Below are 21423 nucleotides of genomic sequence, written 5' to 3' on the forward strand. Positions count from 1 at the left end.
CTCCGGTACCGCTTGCCGTGCGGTAGCAGAGAGAACAGTCTATGACTAAGGTGGCTGGGGTCTTTGACAATTTTTAGGTCCTTCCTCTGACACCGCCTGGTATAGAGGTCCTGGATGGCAGAAAGCTTGGCCCCAGTGATGTACTGGGCTGTACCCTCTGTTCCCTCTGTAGCGCCTTGCGGTCAGAGGCCGAGCAGTTGCCATACCAGACAGTAATGCAGCCAGTCAGGATGCTCTCGATGGTGCAGCTGTAGAACCTTTTGAGGATCTGAGGACTCATGCCAAATCTTTTCAGTCTCCTGAAGGGGAATAGGTTTTGTTGTGCCCTTTTCACGACTTTCTTGTTGTGCTTGGACCATGTTAGTTTTTTTGGTGATGTGGACACCAAAGAACTTGAAGATCTCAACCTGCACCACTACAACCCCGTCGATGAGAATGGGGGCGTGCTCAGTCCTTATTTTTCCGTAGTCCACCCTTACCACCTGGGGTGGCACAGGATCCAGTTGCAGAGGGAGGTGTTTAGTCCCAGGGTTCTTAGCTTAGTTATGAGCTTTGAGGGCACTATGGTGTTGAACGCCGAGCTGTAGTCAATGAATAGCATTCTCACATACAGTAGGTGTTCCTTTTGTCCAGGTGGGAAAGGGCAGTGTGGAGTGCAATAGAGACTGCGTCATCTGTGGATCTGTTGGGCAGGTATGCAAATTGGAGTGGGTCTAGGTTTTTGGGGATAATGGTGATGATGTGAGCCATATACTGAACTCTTGAACTTTAAATTGAATTCAAGCCCTAATTTGAGTTTGACGACCATCACAGTTAAAGTTACGTTTCTTACTGTATTTTTTCCCCCCTATTTCAATTAGTTTGGTGGTTCACCGAACATCAAGAAATCAGTGTTAGCTAGCTAGTAACATTAGCTGGAAGCGAGCAAAATGTAGAGGGAGCTGTCGTAACCCAGGTGGATACTGTCAACTATATGAACGATTTGGACACTCTCCCAGAAGTAACGGTACCAACGACGGAGTAAATTCGTTTTCGGTACAGGTGCCCAATAACCCATTCGAAACCCCCCAATTTGAAGAGATTACGAGAAAGTGACGCCGGGCAGACTAAACCACCCCAGCCTATCACCAATGAAGGCAATCCAGGGTTTAATTAAACAAGACATTTGACGAACAAGCTATTCGGTTGAATGGCTTTAATGAGATGATTCATAACAATACCCTCTAGATTGCAGACGTTTCCAAAATGACAGATTTGAATGTAGCAGGCATTAAGGGTATCACCACTTGAAAAATTACATTTATGCCCTGACCAAAGAAAACGAGGTGCTGCGCACAAGCCAGTGCTGAACAGGACCGATACAAGCGTCGATGGGGGCTGCGACCGAACAGGTTACCTGAAACTGATGGTGATAATATCAGAGGGATTGTGCTTGTCATTATTGGGAAGTTTGTTCCATATCACTCTGCTACCCTGAACATCGCGGTAAAATGTTGTACACAGTCTCGGATACAAGAGAAAGGAGAAGAACAGACAGACAGGTCATCATTATGTTTGCGTTGAGCGGTTGAGGAATGTGAGAAACGAGGTTTGGAGAGCTGCGAAGCTGGCGCCGATCTGCAGGGAGAAAGTCATTCGCTTTGCAGAATAATTGAGCAAGCGCGACAGGGATGCCGGTGCAAAGCTGTGGCCACAAGTCGACGAGGCAAGACGCAGGTGGTAAAAGCATTCTTTCGCCAGGGGTTTGCTGTCATTGACCCCCGCAGGGTGGAGGAACGTGACTGACTGATTCACGCTTTACAAGTTGAAGCCATATACTTTTTCAACTGGTGAGTTTATTCATGCAGTCGTTTATCTGAACACGGCATATAGGTTATATTGCAGAGGGCGGTAATGTTTGTAGTGGCGAGTTTTGGATGTGAGCATTAACCAACGTAAGCATACTAAATGTGGTTTTTGTTCATTTTGTTTCAAGATCGATATTATGTAATTACATCTCCATTTATGTTTAATATGGCTTGATTATCCTTCAGATATGTATGTATTTTAAGTTTGAGAGTTCAATTGAAAATGTTAACTATTAATATAAGATTACACGATCTATCCACTTATTTTCCTTTGTATGGTCGTTACTGTTCGTCAGGTTCATTCTGATGGGGCGTATGCTACTTTTATATTATTCTGGGTCCCTGTTTATTTTTAGACAACTCTTTTTCTAGGATACTCTTCAATATTTATCTTTCCTTTTTATCCTTAAACACCAAGGGTTTACGTAACAATATAAAACGCAAGGTTATTTTTAGTTTTTGTAAAGATTCATTAAATGCCAAGTGTTTTTTTTTATTTCTAGAGACACATTGCTCAGATGCTGATTTAAAAAAATGTGGTGACAAGATCAGGTTTAGCCATGGCTCATCTCATTCTGCTGGTGTGGCAATACTTTTCAGACGTTTTCCAGGTACCGTTTTAGAAAGCAGGTGTGATGATGAGGGTCACTGGATATATATTGTTTTTTAATATAAAGGGTCACGTTACATATAGGTAAATATGTATGGTTATAACATACAGTAAAAAAAACAATCTTCTAACATCTAGTAAAGTCTTAACTGAGTTGAAAAACAAATATTGAACAGATAACATTATTGTTGGAGGTGAAACTGTTGCTCCTGATGACTGGATGGATAGGTATCCCACCAGGCATCCAGCCCAGTGTTGTAGTAACTTAACTCTTCATTTCTGCTCCAACTTTCAACTTTCCAATATTTGGTATTCTCAGAAACAAACTTTTCTTATTTTAACTCTACAACTAGGGACAGACAATTCAAATCTACAATTGATTATTGGTTGGCATCTTCCAGTCTTATGCATCTTGTCAGTGAATGTAGTAGTTCCTCAGCTCCTCTGACAGACCATTGTTCTATTATTCCTTCCTTTTGTTTTGATAATGACAAGAGATTTTTTAAAGCATACTGGAAATGTAACTCTTCTTTTAAAGAATGGTTCATTTTGTTTACAGTCTAAAACTCTTATCAGAGAGTCCTGTCTCAATTCTGCTCTTTCTTCTACTAACAAATGGGACATTATTCAATTCAGAATTCAATGTCTTGCCATCACAACTGTTAAAATGCTAGCTCGGAATAGATTCTCCAAGCAGATATTATTATTGTTGATATTAAAAGGCCGAGCAATAAACTTGATTTAAATGAAGATGAAAAAGCCACGCTTGCTAAATGCCAATGTGAACTGGACGACATATACAACGATAAGGCACAAGGTGCCTTCATCTGTTCAAAGGCCAAATGGATTGAGAAAGGTGGAAAAAACACAGGCTAGTAATAGTAATAATTCATCCATTTATGTAAATGACACTATCTGATGATCTTGAAGGATTAATAAGGAAATACACTCTTTCTACAGTACGCTGTCTCAATCTCATCTTTCGGAAGGTGACTTCGATTCCTTTTTTTGGTTTCAGTTAAGAACTCTGTTAAGCCTATAGAAGACAGGTTTAAGAAACTCTGTGATTCTGATATAGATATGACTGAGTTGGACCAAGCCATTAAACAAATGCCTTTAGGTAAATCTCCTGCACCAGGTGGCCTGACTCCTGAATTCTATTGACATTTCTGGCTTGATATTAGAGAGTTATTGCTTTCGGTATACAAAGAGGGTATTGCTAATGCTATCTTACCACCTTCTTTGAGACAGGGACTAATAGTTCTTATTCCCAAACCAAAGAAGGACTCTCTTGACCTGGACACCAATTACGTTGTTGGCAACTGGCTCTAAGTTACTAGCCCATGTCTATGCCAAACGTTTCAGATAGAGAATCTTTAAACGGCGATAATAGGATTAATTCCATAAGAGTTTCATTAAGTCAGTGGCTGCATCACGATATCTCAATTTTCGGTTGCATCTAGAATCATATTCCCAAGTCAGTTCCTTTTTCTTTCTTCTAATAACATTTTTTAAAGTCAATTCTGTAATATTTAGATTTGTTTGGAGGAATACAAGATATTATATTTGGAAATCTCAATTAGTGAAAGACTTAAGATCGTGGAGGTTTACAGGCTATTGATTTTTAGTCGTTAGTGGGTACTTCTAGAATGAAATTGTTGAATTTATGTCTGTCTAATCCTATTTCTATGTGCTATCATATCCCTAACAGTCAGTTTAATAAACTTGGTGGATTTGAATTCCTAATGAAATGTGACTTTGACCCTCCAAAATGACCTGTGAAATTGTCAAAGTTTCACCAGCAAATTGTATTTTCCTGGAAAATGATTTCACTCACAGTTTTTCCCTCCATAAAACATTGATTTGGAATAATAGAGTAATTTAAAATTAATAGGAAATCCATGTTCAACGGCCTTTGGTTTGACAAGGGTATTACTTTTGTATGTGATTTGTTAGGCAACACTGGGGAGTTTCTGCCGTTTGATGAGTTCATTGGTAAATTTCAGGTTAATACTACTCAGAGAGAATATATTTAAGGTTTGCAAAGTAATTCCACTTCCTTTACTTGGACTTATTAAGAACACTTTGTTATATTATGAGGTTGTTTCCTGTTTTCTAAGTTTACAAATGAATGACTTGAACCGTTTGGATAAAATATTCAACAATAAGTGGATACGATTGGGAGTTAATGAAGTCATTTTTGGTGATTCTAATTCAACATATTGCTATGGAAGTAACCAACCCATGCTATGGTTAAAAACGACTACATTCTACCTTACTTTTCTAGTTATCCCAAAAGTTAAAGAAACCAATTTTTGAATATTTTCTTACATATACCCTGTTAATGATTTCTTGCACAATATATTACATTTTGACAAAATGCCTTGTGTTTTTTTGTTCCTCTGATTCAGAATCTATAGAGCATTTATTTTGTTCATGCCGCCATTCTAGTAAACTATGGATTGAAATTCATTAATGGTTGTGTATATAGTCTCCAGAATTCCCTAAGTTTACTTTTGATGGTGTTAAATGGCATTATGCTTATTCTTGTAATTCCGATCATAACTATTTTATTAACATTATGGTTGTTATTCTTGCAATAAATAAAACAAATAAAAAATACGTATTAGGCAACTCTTCTGGTATCTGACAGACTCCACCCATGTGAGTAGACTGTAAGCTATTCATACAGACTCACTGTTGACAGATGCCTCCCTTTCCCCTGCCCCACCTTGTCTGCTCAGGTCACAGTTGCCAGTCATTGGCCACACACACACACCCCTCCCTTCTCCTTTCGCTTGATTTGCTGATACGATGATCTCTTTCTTCCCTTCATTCAGACTGTTCCAAGTATGCTAAGTGGAATGTAACACAGCTTGCTGCTCTGCTTGCTCTGAGCTCCATTTTCCTCTTGATTCTGATCTTCAGCGGTTGGTTTTCCTTTGTATCTAGGTAAGTTTTACAGATGCCTTCGTTTGTTCTGAATTATGTATGATACTTTTGTTGTAGAGATTACCGCAACGTAAAATTCAAAAACTAGTTTTGTCATAGCAACAGTTTAAAGAGTTAAATGCATGTACATGGACTGTCACCCTCCAGTACTTATACTGTTTAATACATATCTGTCTTTTAAAAACTTTTTTTTCTCCTCCACCACCTACAGGATCGTCAGCCTACTGACTAAGCCATGACCCAAACCAGCATGTCCCGTGAGGAGGCCTACTCTGCCCTGATGGGGGGGATAAAGGAGCTGGACCTCAACGGGCCAAACATACCCAGCAACTTAGTACTGATTGGCGACCAAGCCTTCCCACTGGCCATGAGCGCTTGTGGCCAGGTCCTAATGGCTGCCTCATTCTACGGCCGAGGCCGGGTGGTGGTGCTGGGCCATGAGGGCTACCTCACCGCCTTTCCTACCCTAGTGGAGAATGCCCTAACCTGGCTGACAGGCTCCTCCTGTGACAGCACTACCGTCGGCGTCCACCAGAGCTGTAAGGGCGTAGCCGACAACCTCAGCCACTCCAGCCTCCAACCCAAGGTGGGGGGCTTCTGCGAGGGCCTGGGAGTGTATGTGACAGATGCGTACTGCGTGGGCCCAGAGGTGAAGGAGCTGGTGGGGTTCCTGAAGGTGGGGGGCGGGCTGCTGATTGCTGGTCAGGCGTGGAGCTGGGCGGAGGAACACCCCAAACAGAACACCCTGCAGGGTTTCCCTGGGAACAAGGTGTCCAGCGTGGCTGGCATCTACTTCTCGGAGCACCTTGGGGAGCTGGGTACTCTCCTTGTGCCTCCACAGATCCCTTCCAACTGGCTGGCTGTGGCGTAAGTATTGGGCACTTCATAGAGAGAAGAGAAGGTGGCATATTAATATAGAGATACTGTAGTAAAACGGAAATGTCAAATCATACCTACCCTTTCACTCTCTTCTCAACTCCAGCCACTTCAATAATGGGAATTGATGGGAAAGGATGTAAAATATATCACTAGCCACTTTAAACAATGCTACCTAATATAATGTTTACATACCCTACATTATTCATCTCATATGTATACGTATATACTGTACTCTATCATCTACTGCATCCTTATGTAATACATGTATCACTAGCCAATTTAACTATGCCACTTTGTTTACATACTCATCTCATATGTATATACTGTACTCGATACCATCTACTGTATCTTGCCTATGCTGCTCTGCACCATCACTCATTCATATCTTTATGTACATATTCTTTATCCCCTTACACTGTGTATAAGAAATTAGTTTTGGAATTGTTAGTTAGATTACTTGTTGGTTATTACTGCATTGTCGGAACTGGAAGCGCAAGCATTTCGCTACACTCGCATAAACATCTACTAACCATGTGTATGTGACAAATAAAATTTGATTTGATTTGATTTCTTTCCCTAGGATAGGCAAGGACTTCAAGGATGACCTGGAGTTCCTGCTGGAGGGTGTGACAGAGTTTGATATCCAGGGCGGGGCTATTTTCTCAGAGTTGCTGGTACACGGCCCTCTCGCATTCCCCATCGGCACCACAAAGGACGGCAGGGCCTTTCTGGCCGGGGCATACTACGGCCAGGGCCGAGTCATCGTGATCACCCACGAGGGATACTTGGGCCGAGAGCAGATGTCCCCCTTCATGCTCAATGCCGTGCGCTGGTTAGACGAGGGCCGTAACGGCTTGGTAGGTGTCCTGCCCCAGCTCGACTCCGCCCACACCCTGCTGAGCAAGTCTGGCCTGCCCTGTGTGAAGAGCGGCTTCAGGAAGGAGCTTAGCGTCTACGTCTGCACCTCCTACAGCGACGCCCAGGCCGATGAAATCCAGGACTTTGTAGCCGAGGGTGGGGTCTGCTGATCGGGGGCCATGCATGGTACTGGGCCCAGACAAATCCGGGCCACAACACCATGACAGAGTACGCAGGCAACCACATCCTCAACAAGATGGGCCTCAGCCTGATGGGGAACACTCTGGACGCAGGCTGCTACAAGGCCCCCGTCCCAGGTCAGACCTGCTCCGAGGGCTTCCACTTCCGCCACCTGCTGCGCCGCTTTGCTGGCCACGTGACCCAGGGCGAGACGCTGACGGAGCATGAGGAGGCGTGTTTGAAGAAGCTTGGCAGCGACTGCGCCAATTACCTGCACATGCGGGCTCACGACTGTGCCTCATACACCTCGGTGCTGGCCATGCTCACTGACGTGCTGAAGGAGACGGGCATCCCCCAGGTGTGCCACAGCTGCCCGGTGATAAGCGCCAAGGACCACCTGCTGCTCAGTGTAGGCGCGCAGGTGTACAAGGTGTGCCAGGACCCAGACGCCCTACTGCCTTACCTGATCAAAGACCAGCCCATGATGCCCGCCTTGTCCAATGCCAGGGTTAGGATCAACTGTAATACAGCAGGTCAGTTAGCTCTCATTTGCACTCTAAAATGGAGGATCATGGGTCTAATGGAGATGGTTTAGTCTTGGGAAGCAATATGAAACACCAGGAGTTATGGCTTAGATAAAATGGGTGCAAGAAAATATATTTCGCCATAGCTACTCTGCTTATGTGCAAGCTCATTGGTTAGTGTGGGAATACATGTTTCTAACCATGCACTCACTATTATTCTATACAGTTGTGCTTGAGTATAACCACTGCTGAACATTGTCTTAGGAGGAGAGGAGTGGCTCAGCACTGGTCTGTTCCTTTCCCCTGGGATGAGGACGTACATGGCCATGCCACCACAACTCGTCAACCAGGGCTGGAAGGTATCCAATACTGCTTTTTGTTATGTCTTATCACTCTAAAGTCTATTGAAGCAAATCATGTTTTATTTGTTTAGAGATCAAGCCCTTTACATGTTGATGCAAAAGCACTTTGTGGATTGATTGACTGACTGATGCCCCTGTTACCATCAGGTCCAGATAGGCTGTCAGACTGACAACATTGGGAATTCAAACGAGCTGAGGCGAGCGCCAGTGGTTCATGAGCGCTTCCCCATAGACTCAGAGATGATGCAGGTATGGAACCTGTGGGGCGGCCTCCTCTATCTCATCGCCCCTCCTAAGACCCAGGTGGAGGGGGTGGAGGTCATCATTCAGGGGGCTGTGCCGGCCCCCTACTACAAGACTGGTAAGTGTGTGGGTGGGAGAGGGAGGGAGGTGGGGCTCGATGATGCATTTTACACTTTGGTCTTATAATGCATCCAAGTGATTTATTACAAAGGTGTTACAACTATGAGCTGTTATAACTCATGACGGCTTATAGCAAGTGTTATAATGCGCCAAGTGTGCCATTATTACATATTGCTGCCTCATAGAAAGTGTTACAGAAAGGGTATTTCAATGAGATTAACCTAGATAAATACCAGGTGAATAAAAGATAACACAAAGTCCATTACTCCATCCAGCCCCCTCATTTACTCATTTACAATGTCTGTCTGGGCCCCCTTTGACTTCATCCAGGCAAAATATATATTTTCACCTCTTAAAAAAAAAGAAAATTCCCAGAGTTGTATTCATGTATTCTGATCTGCTATTCATGTATTCCTAATTCATAATTGAGTTGCTTCCTGCTCTCTGTTGCCATTTTGAATGTACGTTGATGACGGCTGCCACAGATTAAAGAGGAAATGACAGAGCCGTTGTTCTGCGTGAAACATCTGTAGAATACAGAGATACACTAAGCTTAGAACAGCGATGCTCTCACATACTGTGTAATTGCAGCTGTGTTACTAAAACTGAACTCCCCGCTGTTATGAGAATTGATTTTCAATGTGCTACTTATCATTGTGGTAGGAAATCACACTGTACCAAATGTTTGTCTGGTAATAGTCATCTTGAAGGCCATTTAATGTATGTTGCTCACCTATGCTAGTCCTATGGATTTCATGATTGATTATGAAGAGGTACTCAACCTAGTCACAACACCTCGTGAAAGTAATACATTCAGTGAAATGATCCAGGATTTTCCTCCAACTATTGCCTCTCTCCTGTCTCTAGGGGTGACCACGCCTGCAGACTGGGCAGTTCTGCGGACCGCCCCTTCCCCCTGGGCAGAGATGGAGTTTGAGAACATCATCCTGACCGTCCACTCTGACGTGGTCCGAGGTCTGGATCGGCCTGACCTGGTGGCAGCTCTCTGGGATGACATCATGAGGGGGGTAGCTGACCTGGCCTCCATCCCCGCCAAGTTCCCTCGCAAGGAGCGCTTTGTGGCCGATGTCCAGATCTCCCATGGTCAGCGTCTGTCCCTTTTATTTCTTAGCGTGGACAAACTGTCTTGACTAGAATTGACCATGGTAGGGGACCAGGGATTGTGTAATTGCTGGATATGAACAGGAAAAAGAGAGATCTGAAAAGACATTGACCCAAATATTTCAAAAATGTATTATGAGTCAGGTAGGACAGTCCCTTTACAGTTTCTAGGGGAGCAAGAGTGACCTACACTCGTAGAAAAAGAGCTTCTATCTGGAACCAAAAAGGGTTCTTTCGGCTGTCTTCCAGGTAGAACCATTCTTGCTTCAATATAGAACCCTAAAGGGTTCTACCTATCGGTACAGCCGTAGGACCCTTTTGGAACAATTTATTAAAGAGTGTATTGGAGTGGACTGCACAACCTCTGTCCTGTTAGTATCCAGACATTGAGCTGACCCCCCCCCCCCCCCTCACCCACAGGGTTCATGCATGCAGGCTACCCTATCATGATACAATCCTCCTCCGCCCCAGACCTGATGAACCCTGTGGCAGCCCGCAGCTCGGGCCTTTGGGGGATAATCCACGAGCTGGGCCACAACCAGCAGAGAGGAGTCTGGGAGTTCCCCTCACACACCACTGAGTGCACGTGTAACCTGTGGTCCGTGTACGTGCACGAGGAGGTGTTGGGGGTGAAACGGGATCAGGCCCACCCCAACATGGCGCTGGCCAACCGACAGAGCCGTGCCGAGGGGTACGCTAAAGGGGGCAGGAATCTGGCCAGCTGGGACATGTGGGTGGCACTGGAGACCTACATGCAGGTGACAGGAGATTCTAGTGATGTGTACTGTGTAGTACGCCCTGCTGCAGAGTATGTTGTGTACAAATCCTATAGTTAGTGCTTGTGAAAGACCGATAGGAAAATACAGATGCTTAAAAAAAGTTACTTTATCTCGGGTTGAGTTTGTGTAAGCAGTTTCTCTTTGTCGTCCTCCTTCCCACCAGCTCCAGGACCAGTTTGGCTGGGACGCCTTCAAGAAGGTGTTTGCTGCCTACCACACCATGCAGAACGTGCCCAATGACAACCAGGGAAAGATGAACCTGTATGCTGAGACCTTCTCCCTGGCGGTCAATAGGAACCTGGCTCCCTTCTTCAAGGCCTGGGGCTGGCCCATTGAGCCCGCTACAGAGGAAAAGCTCTCTAACATGCCAGTGTGGAGCGACCACCCTATGGCCCAGTATGGCTGAACAATAGAGGAGGTCACCCCATTATATTGGGGGTCACAGGTCAGGGATTGCTGGTGAAAGGTAAATACCGTTTGGTGATGGGTTAAGGTAAAGGAGTGGTGACTAGGAGTTTGCTGGCCTGGTGTAGAAATCATGGTTACGTCTGTTGTGCAAAGAAATAAATACTTGTAACGGTTTTTGAAGTCGTCACAAAGGGCTTATTCTGAAGTCTCATGTGTTTTTGATACTGTATACAAAGCTAAAGAAATGTACCTCTTGTTATATACTTTATATTATTCTTGCTTATTCCTAGAAAGCACATATAACTAATAATAAAATATGTATCTCTCCAAACATAGTTCTTTATTTATCCACTGTAGTTCATGATGTCATTTTCACAGTAGGAAGCACTTGACTTGGCTGAAAGACTGAAACTTATGTGTGAACTGAAGTTTTAGCTCACATTGCCACTGTCAAATACGGATTAGAAACCCAGGAGTGGGAGAAACTACTCCTCGGGCACTGCCTGGCAGTTGTTGTGAAACAGCTCCCCCACTGGCGCGTTGGAGTACTGCTGCAGGAAACCGTTCAGCTCCAGCAGCGAGCGCTGGTCCACTCGGTTCTGCTCGGTGTTGAGGGCGGTGGCGCCACCGCTACGGACAGGCTCACCGTTGTTGTCCACACAGCAGTAGGCGTTCCAGATGTACTCGGGGATGTTGACGCGTCGGACGTTGTCCTTGACAATCCAGTTGTCTGTGGAGGGGATGGCGCCCGCCAGCACGTAGGCCTGGGCGCACTGGGCCTTGAACAGGTCGGTGAGCTGGGACTCGTGGCGGGCCCAGGCGTTCTGGTTGAGCTTGGGGTTCTGGGGCACCACGTTGGTCAGGGTGAAGGTGGCGTTACGACTGGGGACTTGGGGAGGAAAGGAAGGGGGGTGACCGTGTGAGATTAAAAAGGAGCGAGAAAGAGGAGGGATATACTGTAGATTTAATAATTTGGCATGAGATTAATTAGTAAATGTTACAGATTAGCAATGGTATGTTGAGGCCCACTTGGAGTCAACTTTGAGGCAACGTTGTGTGTTTGCTGGGTTGTGTATATAAACTTGGGTTTACCTTGTACTTAACTTTCAGCTCAATAGTTGACCATCACAGTAGTCCACACTGAACTAAGAAACAATTCTAAGACTCCTAACAACATTGGAATTGAAATGTTGTTGCATGAAATCTGTTCAAAGCAGAACCGGTATTGTGGAGTAGACTACCTGCATGGTGTCCATTGGGGTTGAGATGGCCACGGTCGAAGCCAGAGTGGGTGTAGTCCTCATTGAGTGCCTGTCTCTCGCCCAGGTAAACCCCAGGGTGATCTTTCCCCAGCCAGTACCCATCCTTCATCTCTGCACCCCACGTAAGGTTCACGAGCTGGGAGAGGAAGTAAACTGCTGTTACAACCCCAAGCTTCAGATCAATTCAAAACCTAAAATATCATTGATCTTTCTCAACTTTTTAGGCATCTAATAAAAAATGTTCCCCAATTTATTTTGGCAACAATCTGCCGTTTTTGAATTTGGGTCACCAACATAGAGTTATGGATGTGAGTTGTTGAGGAGACCGTCCTATGGCAGGCCTGTTTCTAGCCACAGACACATCTGCTCTGTTCTCATGACCCACCTGTGGCTCCACAAACCAGCGCTTCTCCCTGCCTCCTCCGTTGCTGGGCTGGAAGCGGTAGGCTGAATACACGGCAATGCGGTGGTTGGTGTCGTACAGCGTGGCAAAGTGGTACCTGTTGTAGAAGCGCTGGCACAGGCGGGCAGCGCCGGGGGTGGCAGCACCCCAGCCCGGTACTTTCCCCAGGTAGAAATACTCAACACACTCCGGGATGTCCTCGAAGTTGGCCAGCACGTCCCCCTCAACGAGGGACAGGGTTCCAGCCAGGAGAACACACAGGGCTACCGGAACCGACATTATTGGATCGGGCGTTCCTACTTCCGAGCTGATTGCTTTCTCCTCGTGTTCTCTGGTCATGACTAGCTGTGTCTGTCCACTCACCTGTCCAGCACCAAGCTGTGCCTCTGAAGCAGAGCCCAATGGTTGAAACTGTGTAGCCCGTTTAACCAGCACTGCCCCTTTTAACCTGCTTTTCCACTTGTTACACTCTCATTTCCTCTATCTCTGCTCGCTTGACACTTGAAGGTTACATGGGACTGGATAGATTAAAATGTACATGGTTCTCTCAGGTGGGGTGTATGTGACACAGACCAGCTGTTATGCATTTGCTGTGTGTACTCTGTTTATCTGCAACTTCTGTAATGCTGTATTTTCGCTGTATTTCATTGGTGGTGAGGAGAATGTTGATGCGTGGAGAACTTGACTTGCTCTGTCAGGTCGTCTGTCTCTCCAGAGTGAGATACAGGGGACATAGTTGGTTTGATATAATGATCGTCCGATCTTCAATAGGAAGCCCAGTACTCAGCGTTTGGGCACTGAGATTTGTGTATACTGTTTTGTGCTTGGAAGGTGTATACAGTATCAAATCAAATCAAAATCAAATTTTATTTGTCACATACACATGGTTAGCAGATGTTAATGCGAGTGTAGCGAAATGCTTGTGCTTCCAGTTCCGACAATGCAGTAATAACCAACAAGTAATCTAACTAACAATTCTAAAACTAATTTCTTATACACAGTGTAAGGGGATAAAGAATATGTACATAAAGATATGAATGAGTGATGGTGCAGAGCAGCATAGGCAAGAAACAGTAGATGGTATCGAGTACAGTATATACATATGAGATGAGTATGTAAACAAAGTGGCATAGTTAAAGTGGCTAGTGGTGCATGTATTACATAAGGGTGCAGTAGATGATAGAGTACAGTATATACGTATACATATGAGATGAATAATGTAGGGTATGTAAACATTATATTAGGTAGCATTGTTTAAAGTGGCTAGTGATATATTTTACATCCTTTCCCATCAATTCCCATTATTGAAGTGGCTGGAGTTGAGTCAGTGTGTTGGCAGCAGCCACTCAATGTTAGTGGTTGCTGTTTAACAGTCTGATGGCCTTGAGATAGAAGCTGTTTTTCAGTCTCTCGGTCCCAGCTTTGATGCACCTGTACTGACCTCGCCTTCTGGATGATAGCGGGGTGAACAGGCAGTGGCTCGGGTGGGTGTTGTCCTTGATGATCTTTATGGCCTTCCTGTAACATCGGGTGGTGTAGGTGTCCTGGAGGGCAGGTAGTTTGCCCCTGGTGATACGTTGTGCAGACCTCACTACCCTCTGGAGAGCCTTACGGTTGTGGGCGGAGCAGTTGCCGTACCAGGCGGTGATACAGCTCGCCAGGATGTTCTCGATTGTGCATCTGTAGAAGTTTGTGAGTGCTTTTGGTGACAAGCCGAATTTCTTCAGCCTCCTGAGGTTGAAGAGGCGCTGCTGCGCCTTCTTCACGATGCTGTCTGTGTGAGTGGACCTTATATGCGTCGCGTAAGTTAGAATAACAGTGATCCAAGGTTTTGCCAGCCCTGGTGGCGCAATCGATATGCTGATACATTTTAGGGAGTCTTGTTTTCAGATTAGCCTTGTTAAAATCCCCAGCTACAATGAATGCAGCCTCAGGATGTATGGATTCCAGTTTGCAAAGAGTCAAATAAAGTTTGTTCAGAGCCATCGATGTGTCTGCTTGGGGGGGAATATATACGGCTGTGATTATAATCGAAGAGAATTCTCTTGGTAGATAATGCGGTCTACATTTGATTGTGAGGAATTCTAAATCAGGTGAACAGAAGGATTTGAGTTCCTGTATGTTTATGTGATCACACCACGTCTCGTTAGCCATAAGGCATACCCCCCCGCCCCTCTTTTTACCAGAAAGGTATTTGTTTCTGTCGGCGCGATGCGTGGAGAAACCCGCTGGCTGCACCGCCACCGAGAGCATCTCTCCAGTGAGCCATGTTTCCGTGAAGCAAAGAACGTTACAGTCTCTGATGTCCCTCTGGAATGCTACCCTTGCTCGGATTTCATCAACCTTGTTGTCAATAGACTGGACATTGGTGAGAAGAATGCTAGGAAGTGGGGCACGATGTGCCCGTCTACGTAGTCTGACCAGAAGACCGCCTCGTTTCCCTCTTTTACAAAGTCGTTTTTTTGGGTCGCCGGCTGGGATCCATTCCGTTGTCCTGGTTGAAAGGCAGAACACAGGATCCGCTTCGCGAAAGTCATATTCTTGGTCATACTGATGGTGAGTTGACGCGGATCTTATATTCAGTAGTTCTTCTCGACTGTATGTAATGAAACCTAAGATGACCTGGGGTACCAATGTAAGAAATAACATGTAAAAAAACAAAAAACTGCATAGTTTCCTAGGAACGCGAAGCGAGGCGGCCATCTCTGTCGGCGCCGGACGAAGAACAGTACAGTGTGTGTTCATGTTAGCCATCAGTATGATGTCCGTGTGGTGTCATGCCTCCTATACAGGAAGCAGATGTCTTTACACAAGCAGTCTGCCCTAGGAACAATAACAATCCATTCCTATAGCAACAAATCTAATTGTATTCATGACATGCGCCGAATACAACTGGTGTTGACTACACTGAAATGCTTGCTTACGAACCTTTCCCAACAATGCAGAATGTATAAATAATAATATATATTTTTTAACTAACTCAAGGAATAAAATCAAATACACAAGAACAGAGCTTTATACAGGAAGTACCAGATCAATGTGCAGAGGACAGAGGTATATGATATACAGTGCCTTGCGAAAGTATTCGGCCCCCTTGAACTTTGCGACCTTTTGCCACATTTCAGGCTTCAAACATAAAGATATAAAACTGTATTTTTTGTGAAGAATCAACAACAAGTGGGACACAATCATGAAGTGGAACAACATTTATTGGATGTTTCAAACTTTTTTAACAAATCAAAAACTGAAAAATTGGGCGTGCAAAATTATTCAGCCCCCTTACTTTGTAGCGCCACCTTTTGCTGCGATTACAGCTGTAAGTCGCTTGGGGTATGTCTCTATCAGTTTTGCACATCGAGAGACTGAAATTTTTTCCCATTCCTCCTTGCAAAACAGCTCGAGCTCAGTGAGGTTGGATGGAGAGCATTTGTGAACAGCAGTTTTCAGTTCTTTCAACAGATTCTCGATTGGATTCAGGTCTGGACTTTGACTTGGCCATTCTAACACCTGGATATGTTTATTTTTGAACCATTCCATTGTAGATTTTGCTTTATGTTTTGGATCATTGTCTTATTGGAAGACAAATCTCCGTCCCAGTCCCAGGTCTTTTGCAGACTCCATCAGGTTTTCTTCCAGAATGGTCCTGTATTTGGCTCCATCCATCTTCCCATCAATTTTAACCATCTTCCCTGTCCCTGCTGAAGAAAAGCAGGCCCAAACCATGATGCTGCCACCACCATGTTTGACAGTGGGTATGGTGTGTTCAGGGTGATGAGCTGTGTTGCTTTTACGCCATAACGTTTTGCATTGTTGCCAAAAAGTTCAATTTTGGTTTCATCTGACCAGAGCACCTTCTTCCACATGTTTGGTGTGTCTCCCAGGTGGCTTGTGGGAAACTTTAAACAACACTTTTTATGGATATCTTTAAGAAATGACTTTCTTCTTGCCACTCTTCCATAAAGGCCAGATTTGTGCAATATACGACTGATTGTTGTCCTATGGACAGAGTCTCCCACCTCAGCTGTAGATCTCTGCAGTTAATCCAGAGTGATCATGGGCCTCGAGGGGAAAATAGTGCAGATCAGATTAGAGAGATCAAAACCAGGGAGTTAACCAGGCATGGTTTTTCCACAACCATATGAGGACACTTAAATCATTGGACTATAAACTTGTTAATTCAGATTTACAGTATACGGTACAGTCTTAGATTTCTCATGTATAGTAAGTACTTTGCTTTGGCCGTGCCGTCTCGACGTCTTTCATGTAAATCATTCACACCGTGTTACATTCAAAGCTGTAACTGGCTGTCATATATTGTGTCTGTTTGCTCCATTCACACAGACACAGTACTACAGTACATTGTAATGGGGGTTGGTGCTGCTCTTAAAGTGTGCCACTAGATGTCAGGTTTGTATCAGATGTTTGGGGGTGTAACGGGAGGCCTGGCTATATGTCCCATGGTCATCATGGTACAACATTCCAGAATGCAGGCAGTACCCGTACCAATTTCTACCCACATATTTATCCACTGGGCATTGTTGTAGAATTGAAATGTGCTCCATCTCAAAAGTGTAGATTTATTGTCTCGAGGATTCGGTTTTCCAGGAAAGCAAGCGCACGGAACACACGGGCTGATGTTTGCCAGGCATTCATTTGCCGCTATAAAGCATGAGTGACAAGTGAACACGATTAAAGCTTAATAATGACAACTGTTTCTAACGACCCAGTTGTTAATTTGTCAAGACTGCCTTTCTGGATGTGAATAGGCTTTTCGTGACTCACAGGCCCACGTGCCTACAGTGACATTGATCCTGGTCACTCAATTGATTGTCCCATTCCTTTTTAATTGCCTGTTGTCACTAATCACAAGGATTATGGATAAATAATGCTTATGGATCAGACAGGTTATTACTTTAGTAGTTGTCTGTGTGGACGCCAATGTTTTGTTCAGAAGTACTGCTATCCGAGTAAGTTGCAAGCCATTGTTATGTATACTGTAGAGTAAAATGTGTGTGTAGGACAGTACTGGCCACTGACTCTACCGTAACTGTGCTTAGTTTTTTACATTTGAGTCATTTAGCAGATGCTCTTGTCCAGAGCAACTTACAGTAGTGACTGCATGCATTTTAATACTTTTTTCATACTGGTCCCCCGTGGGAATCAAACCCACAACCCTAGGGCTGCAAGCGCCATGCTCTACCAACGGAGCTGCTTGAGGGTTCCAAATCTTGAGCCCTTTCCACAAAATCCCATCCATCTACCTGTCTGCTAGGTTACTGCTGAACCTACAGTGGGCCATAGCTGGACTGAGTAAATCATTCAGAGCACTGTCTAAGTTCCTAATGTCCAAATGACTTGAGGAGACAAAAGGTGAGACGGCATTCCAGACTATTCTTTAAGCCTTATCAGCCTTAGACCAGACAGACAGAATAAAATAGGTAGCCTACATTTTAGGCACCCCCAATACCCCATTGCACCCCCTTCATTTCCCTCGTCTTTCCTAACGTCAATTCATTTAAGATGTATTCATACATTTCCAATATATTTATGTATGAGCCCTCCCTCCCTCCCTCCCCACACCCCACACCCCATTACTGTAATCCATCACTGTTCCATCATCCACCATGCAAACAGCCCCAGAGTTGCCATGGCAACCACCCTGGGCCCAGCTATGCGCAGCTCTTCTCTGATTGGCTGGCACAGAGGCAGTCTGAGCCTGTCTGGTAGATGTGGTAATTGGCTGGAAGTCTCAACCCCCCCACCCATACAGATACACACAAACACAAAACATGCATACAGTACTATAAACACACACACACACACACACACACACACACACACACACAAGCTTCACAGACATCCTTCGAGATGGAAGAGGGAGACAAGGGGTCAGAATAACGTGGGTAGGAAGAGAGGGGAATAGGATAGTGGTAGTCTGTTGGATGGTTGGAGGGATTTACAGAATTTGGGATAAGGTGGAAGTGGGAATTTTGCCAAGGAACGGATGGAGGAATCAGTATCCAAGAATATATGTATTTTTATCTACACATTTCCCCCAAGGAAAAGAGTATGCACTAGTGAAGATTCTGGTGGCCCTCTTTTTCTTGTGTGTTTTTTTATTTATTTGGCTTCTGGAAGGTGAAGAATGGAATTCAGGATTTGTTTCACTTGCCAGGTCTCCAGGACTACAGTATGATAGATGCCTATTCTCCAATATATCACATACAAACATTGTAGCTCAAAGAAAACCTGTTTACTTTCAAGCCGTAAGAGGTTCAAGTAATACAATCATACTTTGGTAGATCATTATATTTTGGGGAGAAAAGTACACACGTGGGTTTATGGATCGAAGCTCCAAACCATCTATTGTAAATAACAAATTTATGACACTTAACTCATAATGGGATGAATCTTCAGCTTCTCGCATTTTCATCAGAAATACACAAACATTGCTGGATTGGTGGGTGTTCAGAGGCTCCACACAGACACACACCACAGCAGACGGTTTCAGGAGTTACAACTTTTATTTATGATTGTTTGTAAAATGAAAAAAGAAGTCAGGAGAGAAAAATGTGGAAAAATTGGGTGCCTCGATAAAGACAGATGAATTTACAGTGAATGAATGACAGCTATGCAGTTGCAGTCAATATTTCAAAGCGTTCCCAGGTAGAGAAGGAAAAAACAACCCACGTGTCCAGGAAGATTTGATCTCCATCAGGGTAAATACTAACAAATTCATTTTATCCAGTGTTTCTTTTTTTCCAACAGACAGTTACAAGAAAGGAAAATGTTCACACACTCACACAGGAATTTCTTATTTTGGTAATAAAAAGTGCAAGCAAGATCACAGCACGATAATTTACAAGAGGGCCAAAAATCCTGCTTTTGAGGACTGGCCAATAATCTTTCCTTTCTAATCCCACCCCCAGTCCAAAGATGGGGAGGGAGTGAAGGATGCTGAGATGGAACAGGATAGATCACTGGGTGACTCCCTATCTTTCAGCTCAGTCTCTGGGGGGGGGTCAAAGGTCATATATGAGCTCGAGTCACCCCTCTTTCTGCAACTGCATCCTCTCAGAGAGTACAATCAAAGTAGTTTGACTCCACCACATCCTCTTAAGTGCCATGAATAAATTCCGAAGTCAAGGCTTATTATCAGTGAGATCACCTCACCCACACAGAATCACGTCATCCCCTGGCTATTGCCTCAGTACCGGCTCTGAACACAGCTCGGATTGGATATTGGTGGGAAGCTTAAATAAAAGGATGAAACCGTAATGTTGTGAAGGTTTTCACATTGTCCCTTTAAATGGACAGACTCCTCAAAAGACAATCTTATCATGACACATTCTACTGACACTACAGTCAGTAGAATGACATTCTGTCACTCTGGCCGATCCTAGATCTGTGTGCTGTCTTACCAACTCTAAGGGTCATTGTCATGCGACAGCACAAACAGATCTGGGATCAGGCTACTGTCACTCAGCAGTACCCATTCTAACACAGTACACTAGTGTTAACTGTAGTCTTGGATGTATCGGCATGCAGCTTGTGTCATGGAGAGGAAGTTTGAAAAATAATAAACCGTCGACTGACTGTTTGTTTTTCTATGACCTCATTATTAGATTAAAGAGACAATGTGTGCACCCCAAATGGGACCCTATTCCCTATGTGGTGCACTATTTTTCTACCAGAGCCCTATGGCCACTGTTCAAAATAGTGCACTACAAAGAGGAAAGGGTGAAATTTCGAACAGAACCACTGACAGACAGCGTCTTTAAGTCTGCCTGTGTGTCCCCCCCCTCTCTCTCTCTGTCACACACATAGACACACACACGTACACACACATGCCAAACAAACACACTGTGCAAAATGTTTGAAGTACAAAAACACCAACAAAAACAAATAAGAGAACAATTCTGAGAGAGAAGAGGTAAAAACATCCCTAGTTATTCGAGAGAAAAATAAATAAAGTAAATATCAAAATATGAAATCAATATAATTTCTGGTATCACATGGCAAAAATGATGGTACATACATTTTGGGTAGCGCAGGTAGTGACCTTTTCCCCAACATGGCTGTGTGTGTTGGATCATACCATAGTAGAATATAAACACATACATTTGAGGAGTAGAGACATTACAAATATGGAGGCAAATATGATAACCACTTTTAAGTGCATTAAAATAGACAGAAATTGTATTTTTGAGTTCATATTTCGATGTGCACTGAGAGACGGTGAATTATGAAATTGCAATTAGTCTTTTTGATAGATGGAGAGAGTGACAATCTATTTACAGCAAAATGCCTCCCAACTTAAAGCTCTAGGAAGAGGAATTATTGGACCAATCAAAGTTGCAGCGTGATGCAATAGTCCAGTCAGATAGGCCACTGGGGGAGGGGACTTTGGGTTGAAAAAAAGACTTGTCTCAGTGCAAGCTCACAAACACATGCTGGCGTCCCAGTTAGTAGAAGTCCTCTGCTTTAAGCTTACTCTTTGAAAGCACATTATATTACAAGGTCCTGGCACGCAAAGCAGTCTTGCAGATAGTAAAGCGCTCATTCTACTAGTTTTGATGACTTTTCACAAAAATGAGTTATCCTTCGAGAAAAAACAAGGGCTCGGAAGAGAGAAACGGCGCAAGCTGGCTTGAATTCGTTTGGTCCAACAGAAAACATAATACAGTAAGTCATGGTGGTGTTTCTAGGAATCAGAAGCCCCTCCCCTTCCTGCTCCCCGACCCTGCCATAGGTCCTGCCTAGCACCTGGTTGGCTACGGTTGGCTCTCACTTCCACACAGTTTTAGGAGGGCACATTTACCCTCACTCTCTCACACACACACACACACACACACACACACACACACACACACA

General features: G+C 44.3%; 2 protein-coding genes across 2 annotated transcripts; one reads left to right on the top strand and one right to left on the bottom strand.

Annotated features, from left to right (window-relative positions):
• Positions 1 to 1728: 1728 nt before the first annotated feature.
• LOC135546224 (TRPM8 channel-associated factor homolog) lies at positions 1729 to 11215 on the top strand. The gene is given in 10 exon segments (XM_064974475.1): positions 1729 to 1829; positions 5298 to 5409; positions 5621 to 6276; positions 6869 to 7302; positions 7305 to 7859; positions 8115 to 8209; positions 8360 to 8573; positions 9443 to 9679; positions 10118 to 10455; positions 10640 to 11215. Coding segments are annotated over 8 exon segments (2748 nt in total). The 5' UTR covers positions 1729 to 1829; positions 5298 to 5409; positions 5621 to 5644; the 3' UTR covers positions 10883 to 11215.
• Positions 11216 to 11254: 39 nt separating this feature from the next.
• On the bottom strand, positions 11255 to 12835 carry si:dkey-243k1.3 (endonuclease domain-containing 1 protein-like). Its single transcript, XM_064972882.1, has 3 exons — positions 12532 to 12835; positions 12126 to 12282; positions 11255 to 11773 (listed from the first exon to the last, which is right to left on the bottom strand). The coding sequence occupies exons 1-3, from the start codon at positions 12826 to 12828 to the stop codon at positions 11370 to 11372; spliced, it is 858 nt and encodes a 285-aa protein (XP_064828954.1). The 5' UTR covers positions 12829 to 12835; the 3' UTR covers positions 11255 to 11369.
• Positions 12836 to 21423: the final 8588 nt, after the last annotated feature.

Source organism: Oncorhynchus masou, chromosome 9, assembly GCF_036934945.1.
Source record: "Oncorhynchus masou masou isolate Uvic2021 chromosome 9, UVic_Omas_1.1, whole genome shotgun sequence".
NCBI classification, from domain to species: Eukaryota; Metazoa; Chordata; class Actinopteri; order Salmoniformes; family Salmonidae; genus Oncorhynchus; species Oncorhynchus masou.

Excerpts from the sequence above, each read along its gene's own strand:
- si:dkey-243k1.3 (XM_064972882.1), bottom strand. The coding sequence starts at position 12,828 with ATGTCGGTTCCGGTAGCCCTGTGTGTTCTCCTGGCTGGAACCCTGTCC. Across the intron at positions 12,283-12,531 it reads GCTGGTTTGTGGAGCCACAG|CTCGTGAACCTTACGTGGGG; the intron begins GTGGGTCATGAG and ends TTCCTCTCCCAG. Across the intron at positions 11,774-12,125 it reads CCCCAATGGACACCATGCAG|TCCCCAGTCGTAACGCCACC; the intron begins GTAGTCTACTCC and ends TTCCTCCCCAAG.